General features: G+C 27.1%; 1 protein-coding gene across 1 annotated transcript in view; it reads left to right on the top strand.

Moving 5' to 3' along the window:
* LOC122271814 (voltage-dependent calcium channel subunit alpha-2/delta-3) overlaps positions 1-10958 on the top strand; it is a 443634-nt gene that overhangs the window by 398819 nt on the left and 33857 nt on the right. Inside the window, 6 exon segments of the mRNA XM_071183718.1 lie at positions 1467-1541; positions 4049-4129; positions 5416-5439; positions 5517-5588; positions 7390-7451; positions 9502-9581. Coding sequence (XP_071039819.1) covers positions 1467-1541; positions 4049-4129; positions 5416-5439; positions 5517-5588; positions 7390-7451; positions 9502-9581 — 394 coding nt within the window.

Raw genomic sequence — 10958 nt, forward strand, 5'->3', positions numbered from 1 at the left:
CTCTTATAGAGTTTCATTTATTGCTTTTTTACTTCATTTATGCTTTTTTTATTATTATTCAACATTTTTCGGCCAAGGAGCTATTTTTTCACATAGAAACAGTTTTTCATATCAAAATTACAATGAATTACTAAGAATCAAAATATATTTAAAGTGCCTAGAGTTCTCCTTTTCTGATAAAACTTGATTCAAGTTTTAATGGCTAGCATTGGTTTTGAAGGAAAAAAAGGCCAAGATCACCATGATACTAATTGCAACTGATTCTGAACTCTGCATTCTTTTTATTCAGAATGTCTTTTACATCGATCACTCAGTACAATAATATTTAATGCTCTGAAGCAAATTTTGACCAATCACAGATGGGTTCTGTTTATGTGACTTTTTTCTATTTATTTTTTAATCATGGCAGTAAGATTGCATTTTTCTTCTTATCTGGAATTTTTGGTACTTGGTATTAAGTGAGGTTTTTTTTTTCTTAAAAGAGTAAGGAGAATATTAGCGTATAGAAAACTGCTGTTATTAATAATTGCTGTTTATTATTCTTAACAATCAAATCTTCTTAATCATATTTGTTTTTTTAAGAGAATTTATTTTAGAACATTAAAATATTCACTATGTGTTTAAGAAATCTCCATGCATTGATGGAAGAATATACTTAGTTAAGTTATTCAATTCTACAATTTTTACTATTTGCTTTGCAAGCTCTGTCCTGTACACCTCTTCACTGTTTATTTTCTGGTTTCACAATGCAGAACAAACTGCAAGTCATTATGTGACTTTCTATTTCTAACTGCCAGACGGTCAATAAAGTTACCTTACAGCTTTTACAATATGTACTATTCAGAACTGTACATTTAAAAAGAAGTTGAAACTATCTTAGAAATTCAATTATGAGCAAAATAAAAAATTTTGAACGAATCTTGTTAAAAAAATTTCTACTTTGTATACTTGAAATTATTTTTGTGATAGATAGCGTTGAGTGTGTGACTCATTTTACTACATGTTTAGAATTTAATGTCTTTAACTATTCCGTAAATTTAAGAAAAAAATATCTGTATTTTCCTATTTGACTTTAAATAAAGTAAATTTTAACATAAAAAATAAATAAAAAAAATTAGAGCAAATTTTAAAAATATAATAATTTGCTTGCAATAAAAACACACACACATCCACTTATTAACTAAAACAGTTTTACTAGTATCTTAAGATTTATATTCGAAATGATTTTGATTTTACTATTACAAAGTAACATATGCAATTATTTTTATTACATTTATTTAAGAATTTATTAAAGAAATTGTAGGGGCAAGGACTAAGTTCCAAACCTATATTAAATATTTTTTGTTGCTTTTTTTAGACACTTGTAATTTATTATTTCATATAGCGGTTGCAGTGTCTGTCGTATTTCATGTATTGTTAAAAGTTTGTATTATGTGCATTAAAATATTTATTCTTTTTTTTTTTAGATTGGAGTCAATGCTTATTCATTTGCAATTACAAATAATGGGCATGTACTTTTTCATCCAGAGCTTAGACCATTGGTAACATTTTTTTCAATGCTACTTAATATCACACGTTTATTAAAATGTTTTGAACTAATATCAGCACTTATTTCTTAAATTAAATTCATTTCCCATAACTTTTTCTAAATTTTTATATAATTTTTTTTTGTCTCATAGAATAATTTTTTCTATTACTTTAAAAATAATTGTTACACAGAATTTTTCATTCATATCTTAAACAACTCGAATCATTTCTCAATCATCAATTTCTTGATTTTAAATTTTACAAATATAGCACTTTTCAACATCCTTCAAATTATTATTCTCTCCTTTCTTTGTTCTTTATTATTTTACACTGTAAGCAAACTGTGTATTTCTTCCTCATACTAGGCACTGTAATAATTATTATATTATAGGCCCTGATCTAAATAGGAATGATGGTCAAATTTTTAGACGAAAAAAAAAACTTTTGTCTCGTATAAATTAGCTTTATATTTCCTATTTATTGTTTTTATGATTTATTTTAATCATTCTATATAATCTAATATGAATGATGTGTTAGTGAGGGAGGCAAAATAAAAATTTTAATGTTTTCTATCAAATAAAGGAAATGAATTAAAAGAATTTATTCATTTTTTTTTTCATTCACTTGCAAAAGTATTTTTTTATAAGTAATTCCTACCAATTTTTACTTTTTTTGAGATTTGACAATATAGATTCGAACTTGCATATATGTTATCTATATTAATTCCTTTAGTAGTCTTTTTTTTTAAAAAAAATTATTCTGGAATTAGATATGCTCTTAATAAAACATATGATATACGGTAACAAAATAAGAAAATGGAACACCTTAATAACTTTTGATCTGAATTTCGTGAACTACAACATGCCTGCCAAGTCTCCTGTTTTTTAACGAAGACTCCTGTATTTTATGACTATCTCCTTTTTACCCGTATAGTTTTCCATATCCAAGTTTCTCCATATATGTAGAAGACATTNTTTTTTTTTTTTTTTTTTTTTTTGAAAAAATGGCTATAAAATATCCGCTGATGGCAAAAATACTTCTTATTCCTCAACAAATGGTGTTATTGCCAGTACTGCAGTATGTTGAGTGTTAATAGTTTAGGTAATTATAAATAATGATTTAAAATTATCTTCTTAAGATTAAGATTTATTTACTTATTTTTTACTTCGTTAAATGTAAGTGCTTATATTATTTCCAATTTTGACTTACATGATTATGTTTGATGTATCAAAACTTTACTTGTAGCCTGAAAAAAATCTTGCTAGTAAAATCTCCATTGTTTTATTTCTCCAATGTTGGCAGGTATGCTACAATGCAATCTTAATGATTTGAGGAACTAATATTAAATACGCTAAAATGCTTGTCAATTAAATTATTTCGTTTGATTAAACCATAACATTTTACAGCTCATTTGAATTCTTGGCCCTCAAAATATGGGAGTGAGCTGAAATCTAAAAAAATGGTTTCGATGATTAAGAAAGGAGTGTGGTCAAGAATTTGGTCCCTTAATATTAATTTGACTTTTTGAATATTTCACCATGTCTCTGGAACTAATTAAGAAGTCAAAAACTTTTTACACACATGCATGTCTAGCTCGTTTATCCAAAGTAAAATCTGTGTAAAACAAAATAATTAGTTTAATTATTTATTATTGATTGTAATAATGATAAAAAAGTATTTGAATTTTGCAGTGCATAAATTTTTAACTATGTAATTTTAAATGACAAAATACGAAATCTGAATAGAATCGGTAAAGAAATAAAAATTTATGAATACAATTTTTTTTTCTTCATATATATTATTCAGTGTGAAAAATGAACGGGAAAGGTTTCTAACTTTCAATTGCTCACCTGTCTAAATTATTGGGTCCATATTTTCCAAATTTTGTCTGCTCCATATTTTGAAGATGAAGAATCAAAATCCCTTGAAAAAAAGTTTCTTTATTTAAAGAAATTATGTTTCTGTATCTTATTTCTTAACTTAAAATATCACCCGCAGAAATTAATTGGCATATTTAAGATTAGCACTTTGAACTATTAAGATTGCATCTTAGTGTATGTCAAACTGATCATTAAATCAAAAGTTATAATAATATTTCTTTCTTTTTTTTACTGTATTTTTATCACTTGCTCATACTTTGTTTGATTTTTTATTACCAGGTATGTAAGTCCATTGTACAAGAAACGTCTTAATAACCATTATTTTAGCAGTTTGTAAGAAGAAGAAAAAATTAAGTAAAATGCATTACAATGCAAAATGTAGATTTTGTTGCAGTGCATATTATGTTTACTGTATTTCAGATAGTACTTTGTATAAAAATAATTTTACTAAAGGAACTAATAAAAACAATATTTTTCTAATGAAGTAATTGAAAAATTAAATGCCTTAAAAATGTAATTGGTTAGCATACTAAAACAGTTTTAGTATGCCAAGACCTTAATAATTTTTTTAAAATTGAAACATTGGATTAAAATGCAATCTTTTGTACTATTCTGGGATGATATGAAATATTTTCTTACAGTTTCAAGAGTTACTTAAGCCAGGATACAGAAATGTTGACCTAACAGAGGTTGAACTAGTTGACACAAATTCCGGTTTGTATGTAAGTTATTCTTTCTTATTTTTTGTTCTCTGTGATAATATCCTTGAAAATTTCAATCTTATTAACATAGCCAACTCATATGATTATTTATTGTGAAAACAAAGTTGTAGTTTTAAGTAACTTTGTATAAATTACTCCCTCTGTATTGAAATATGTCTGTAGTCTTTCTCCCCTTTTTTTTTTCTTTTTGACAGTTTTAGTTTAATTGCTTTATCTTGTATTATTAAACTCTGTTTTCAGTGTGTTCTTCTTTATTAAAATTATTTTCTGGTTTGAAACTTTAATTTGACTTGTATTTATGAATTTATGAAAACCCATGAAAATTTCACAGTGAAAATTTCACACATTCAAAAGCGAAAAATAAGAAATGCTAATCTGCAAGCATTATTGAAAGATTATGTAGTATGCTATTGCACTCTTGATTATTTCTTGGTTTTTTATTTCATTTCATCACCGACATTGAGCAGATAATCGATATTGTAGTTGTGGCTAAATCGATGTTCAACATGTATGTAATTTTTAACCCAGCAACAAAGACTAGGGAACTTCTGGATAAATCATTAGGACTTCTTCATTAAAGACTTTTTGTTTGAAAATAATCTTGTTTCACATTGCATGTAGAAGAAAACTGCACATTCCAATGACAAGGAGACTTTAACTAATGATTCAACTAACACTGGGAATATTTTTCTTCAATAATGTGACTGCTGAGTTTTAGGAACTGTATACAAATTGATCAGAATTTGAACCTGAGTCACTTTATTAGATGGCGCATGTATATTTAATAAATGGTGTCTCTAGAAACAGTTTCCATTTATTATAAATTGTATCAGAAAACTGTGTGCTCAAACTGCTATAACTTAAAAGAAAACACATTAACGAATATTTTAGTAAAGCTCTTATTTTTACCAAGAGCGCACATGAGTGTGTGAATGTTATGGGTAAATTCCCCAACTGATCTGCTAATTTAGAGTTATAAAATTTAGAAGTGGTTAGAAATTCTATTTTCATAAACATAATAAAGCACTTTTATATGAGAATGTGTGTAATAATGGATATTACATCAAAATTTTTTACATTTCCTATAAACCCTGAATATCCTGATTTATTTTATTTTGTTTTAAAAAAAAAATTCGTGGAAGTAATCTAATCCTTATGATCTTATGATAGATTTGACAGTAATTAATTTTTAATACTTGCAAATTTATTGCTTTTCATATGTGTTCAAAATCAATTGTTTATTTTTCTTTTTATCTGCAACTTGTATTTTTTATGTCTGTTTCAAGGAATTTGAAGATCAGTTGCTAATAGTAAGTATGAAATTTTATTTTATTTTAAAATTACTTTTAACTTTTCCGTTACTAATGAAATTTTTATGTTGTTTCAGATAAGAAAAAACATGGTAGACAGAAGAATAGGTTGGGGGAAAATGGCTGTGAAAATTCCAATCGAAGGCTTTGTAAGTAGTTCTCCTTAATTAATTGTCTAAAAATTTTTATGTTCCTCAATTTTTTAGTGTCGTATTCACTTAGTTTCTACATTTTTCCCAGTTTTTGTTGGTGTGCTCAAATTGTTTCCTCAGAAAAGTGGAACTTATTTAGTTTCAGAGAAACCCTTTTGTTACTATTCTTCTTTTTACAACCACTTAATACTGGAAGGAATTTGAGATACCTTTATGTAGTATTTTATGTTAAATTAAAATGTTTTTTAATTCACGATTTTTACTGAAACTCTTTGTGTATTGAAAACTAAACCACAATAAATTTTATAAAGTAATAGAAGTTAAAATAATATTATAAAAGTGTTTAAATGGCCTAAGATCAGCATGCATAAAGAGACATACAAAACTACTCCTGTGCAAAAACTTTTAGATGCCCAGTCCTTATTTATACATCTGTAACTTAGGCTGTCCCAAAGAAAGAAGCTAATGTTAGCCATTTGTGGGAAAAAATCTTGCGAACCATTTTTGGCAGAGTCAAAGAGGGCACTTTCTACTGAAAAAGATCAAACAGAAATTTTCATAATTTATGAGGACATAGATATAATAATAAAATAAAAAAAATGAGATTTGTTTGGCACATTTGTTTAGATACAACTAGTTCAACTCATAAGATATTCTTACACAAACCAGTTGTTTGTAAAGCTAGAAAGCATCTAAAACTTGAATGACTCAATCATTTTGATTTTAAAATAATCAGCATTTTGAAGTGGTAAGATCTGGTAACAAGAAGAATGACATGAAGAAATCTTCTAGAGAAGACTATGTCCCACCCTGGGCTGTCGTGCCAATGATGATGATGTCATTAACTGAAACTTCTTAAGGGGAAAATGTAGCCAGTTCGAGTGTATTGAAAATAGCTCTACTCAAACTAGTGCTTACAAACAGACTCGTTTATAGGTGAGCTCAAACTCACTTTTGTAGAGTAATCCCAAAATCTTTTGATTTGAGCAAGTAAAAGATTTGATAAGTAAAACCACTGAGAATTTCTTAGAAGCTATTTATAGGGCAAATATTTGCTAACATATATAATACATTATTTAAAATTAAATATTTTCAGGTCATGATATTAAAAATTTCTAAATTCTTAATAATTTTTACATATATTTTATACCGAATAACTTAACTAAACAGATTCTTGTATGTTTGTTTTTTTTTAGGGTAGAAAAAATAATTTATTTAAATTTTATAGTAAGTTCTCCATCAGTTTCTGAAAACTTTTTTTTTTTTATAATGCTGGTATCGAGGTTTGGTTGAGCCTGTCTCGTCTGCAATGCATGCCTAAAGTTATTTGCAATTTGCCTCATCTAAAAGAAACTAAAATTTTCTAGTTACCTAACACTTTCTAAGAAACTGTTTACATTTTATTCTGTCACAGATTTACTTTGCTAGAGAAAAAAATTAAAGTAAATTATAATTTTTTATAAACATGAATTTTTTTTTTAAATATTATTCCTAACCATATTTAATTATTAAAAAAAATTATAAGTATAATATTGGTAACAAATAATGTATTATTTTCCCAATAGGTTTCATAAATTAAATTTTTGCATTCTTTTAATTTGTGATAATGAAGTGATCTAATATGATCTTAGAATTATCTTGCTATTTAGCAATCCATTAAGATTTTAATATAATTCATTTTTATGAATTTTTCTTACCTTTATTACTGCTTTTGTTTATTATACAAATAATTTTGCTGTTTCCTTGGGTTTTTTACTTTGTTACTTATTTTAATGTTCTTTTTTTTTATCTGGAGCAGAAAAGAATTGTTACTCGGAATAATTCTTACTACTATGGACCTATTGATGACACTCCTTTTTCGTAAGTGTTTGAGTCTTCCTTCTTATTATCTCCAGAAATAGTTATTGTCTAGTTTCTATGTTGTTATGTTGCTCATATTTTATTAATATTGTTTATTTGCCTTTAAACTCTTCTATAGTAACTGTTAGCATGCTTCCCTTTATGATATTTTCTTCAAAAGTATTTTATTGTAATTATGATTATAGTATAAGAAATAGTGTAGCATGGCGAAGCGATTCTCCTGGGTAGAGAGCTGGAGCCAGATCACTCCTAAGCTTTATTTTCCTTGGAGCTGTAGCTCTAAATTTCCCCCATTGTGCTAATGCTATCACAACCCCCCCCCCATTTCAGCCTTCTGGCCACTGCCTAATTTTCTTAAATTACTTTTCCCATTGTGCCTAGTACCTACCATTTAACTGTAAAGGTAAACCTTAACAGGCTCGAATACCTGGATCGACGCATATTCCATTGTCGATCATGCTCGAAGTAAGATTTAGCTTAGACTTAAATTTATGCAGCCTAATTCATTTGGATAAGTTAATCACTTTTACATATAATAAGAAATAGATTTATTATAGAGGGGAGCAGATGCTTCATCTGAGGTTCCCTCTGTCACGATGGGATTTGTGAACATTCCAGTGTCTCTTCCGAAATACTGATAAAAATTGAAAGAATTGTTTTTAAATAAAGTAAGTTCCCTTTGAACGAATCTGATGTTTTTTATGATGCGGCCCCCTGTCTTGGGATTTTATAGCCAACAGTGGCTTCCTTGCTACTGCTCCTTTTTGTTAGAATCAAAGCAGTGAAAGCTCTATCATACTCATGCATCAATGTTTCAGAAATTTCATTGTGTCCTACAAACATTCAAGAAGCCTGCTGCATTGTAACGACATTGTCTGTTACCCAAGTTGTGGTAGGAAAACTATTCTTGTAATTTAATGATTTAAGATCAGTTCTAAGTTTATTAGATTCAATTATTTTCTTAAGAATGAACAACTAACTGAACTGGGAATTATATTAAATTTATATTTTAAGTGTGAGCTGATGATTACGTTATTTTTTATTTATTTGCTTATTTTGTTTCTCTTTGTAATAAAAGTTTCAAATCTGAAATTAAAAATCACATATAAATATATATTAAAATTGTTGGAGCCTTAGCGAAGCCAAAGCATTAAAAAATTTTCTGTTATGAGTCCTTTTCCTAGCAATTGATGAGTGTTAAAAAACAGGAGGCAGAGTCTTTTACTATATCTGATGCCCCTATATCTATACTAAAAGTTCCATTCAACGTACACTTCACTATTTTTTTACTCATTTACTGTAATGAAAAGTTTTATTACATTCAATTTCAGAATATCTCTAGACTTTGTAAGTTCTTAGGCACAACATTTAGCAGGTCCTGAAGTGTTCTCTTTCTCTGCTGTCCCTAAGAAAATAAATCATTTAAGACCCAAGATTTTTGCCAATATTATCAAAATAAATATGGATATTTTTCTTTTTCAAATTTCAGTCCTTAAAACTAACAGCATTTTATCGTAACATTTATCATACATTTCATAGTAGCATAACATTTTATCGACTTTTATTCTTCAAATTTCATCATTCTCTCTCATAGAAGTATGGAATTTTGTCTACAAGGGTTTGTTCAAATAATTATCTAAAGATATAGAAATAAAACTTATTTTCTAATTCTATAATTTGACTGAGAGTAAAAGCTTAATTTCCTGGAATATGCAGGATAGATGGTTATTCCTGATATTTGAGCACCAAAAACTTTGATTTTCTACATTACTTTATTTCTGGAAAGAAAGAAAAAAATCATTATTGATATTAGCAATTTTAAAAGATAATAACAAAATGCTAGTTGTCCGTGAAAATTATTTAAAATAAATATGAAAAATTAAATCACCAAATGGAGGAAACAAAACAGAAAAATTTGTTTTAAATTCTTAACTTCTACTTTATTACCATCTGTTTCAGTTCTTTCATGCTTAAAATTTAAGTTTTCCATATTACTGTTATTACTTATTAAATTGTTGACAAAACATTTTTATTTTATTGTATCTTATAGATTAGCTGTTTCTTTGCCTGAACCTTATGGCCATTATAGAGTAATAGGAAAAGTTGAAGTGAAAAGGAAAGAAGAAGATTGTAAGTGTTACTTTTTGACACCAAAATTATGTTTTATTATGTAATTCTGCAATTTTTGAAAACATTTAGATTTTAGGGGTGAAGATATTTAGATTTTAAAATATTTGGATTTTAATTCAATTTTAGGATGTGTTTATAATATTCTATCAAAATATAAACCTATGTAATAAGAAGCAAAAATCCAGATATAGTTTATAGACATTTAGGTAATTTGCTGCTGTTAATAAATTTCATGTTTGCTGTGATGAAAGAAAATCTCATTATCTGTCTATGCACTAAAAATAATATTTATAGTATTGACAGAAACAGCTTTATATTATACTTTAGCTTTTTTATTATTCTTGTGCTACTTTTAGTTATGGAAAAAAACTATATTTATGATTACAATTGCATCAGCAATTTTTACATATTGGATATTTCTTCAAATTTATGTATTTGTATTTATCAAATTATGTAATTTCTTTGGATAAAAAGTATGATTGACAAAAATAATTCATTTTTCAATTAGTTGTTCTCTTTCAAAAGTTGAAACTTGATATTTAATATTCTATTATACTTAGCATGACCTAATAAGAATTCATTTGTTATTTACTGAATACCTATTAGATTGTCACAATAATTTCCTTCCTTTTTAGTTCACTAAAGAAGTTTGTTCGTTATTTTTTTTACTACTATTTTATAAAAATTATGAGTTCAAATTTCTTTAATGTGCGCAATCTTGCTGATAGAAAACCTTTTTTGACTTGCATGCAGAAGAAAGAAAGTTATAATTAATCATAGAGATTAATCATTTGTCTAAATAATGTTTGGAGAGTTACCAGTGGCGTAGCGAGCTTAACTCGCGCCCGGGGCACAATACCCTTTTAGCGCCCCCTATTCAAAAACCATATAATATTATATGCAAAATATACTCGCAAATTAATAATACATATGATTAATAATCATATGATTATAATACATTAATAAAACTAATTACTATCTCTAAATTTTTCGTGCTTTTGATGAAGCAAATGTATCAATAATATCATCAAAATTGTTCATTTAAAATTTTTCTTTTTCCACACTTAAAAATGCTAGGTCACTTAGGCGATCTGTCAAAATTAATTTTAATTTGCTGAATGAACGTTCGCAGCTAGCAATTGATACTGAGATAGTCAGGAGTATTTGAAATGCCGCTCTCAGATTTGGAAAAACATCTTCTCCATTCGAGATTGATTATAAAAGTAAGAAATTCTAATGGAGTTTTAGGTTTAATTTCTTTTCTACTGCTGAGTAACATTTTGCTGTCACATATTTTGATAAAAAAGTTCTATTACATTGAAATCTGTATTATAAAATTCTCCCAGATTTTTAAAATTTTTTTTCAAGGTCGTTATC

The sequence above is a fragment of the Parasteatoda tepidariorum genome, chromosome 7, assembly GCF_043381705.1.
Source record: "Parasteatoda tepidariorum isolate YZ-2023 chromosome 7, CAS_Ptep_4.0, whole genome shotgun sequence".
NCBI classification, from domain to species: Eukaryota; Metazoa; Arthropoda; class Arachnida; order Araneae; family Theridiidae; genus Parasteatoda; species Parasteatoda tepidariorum.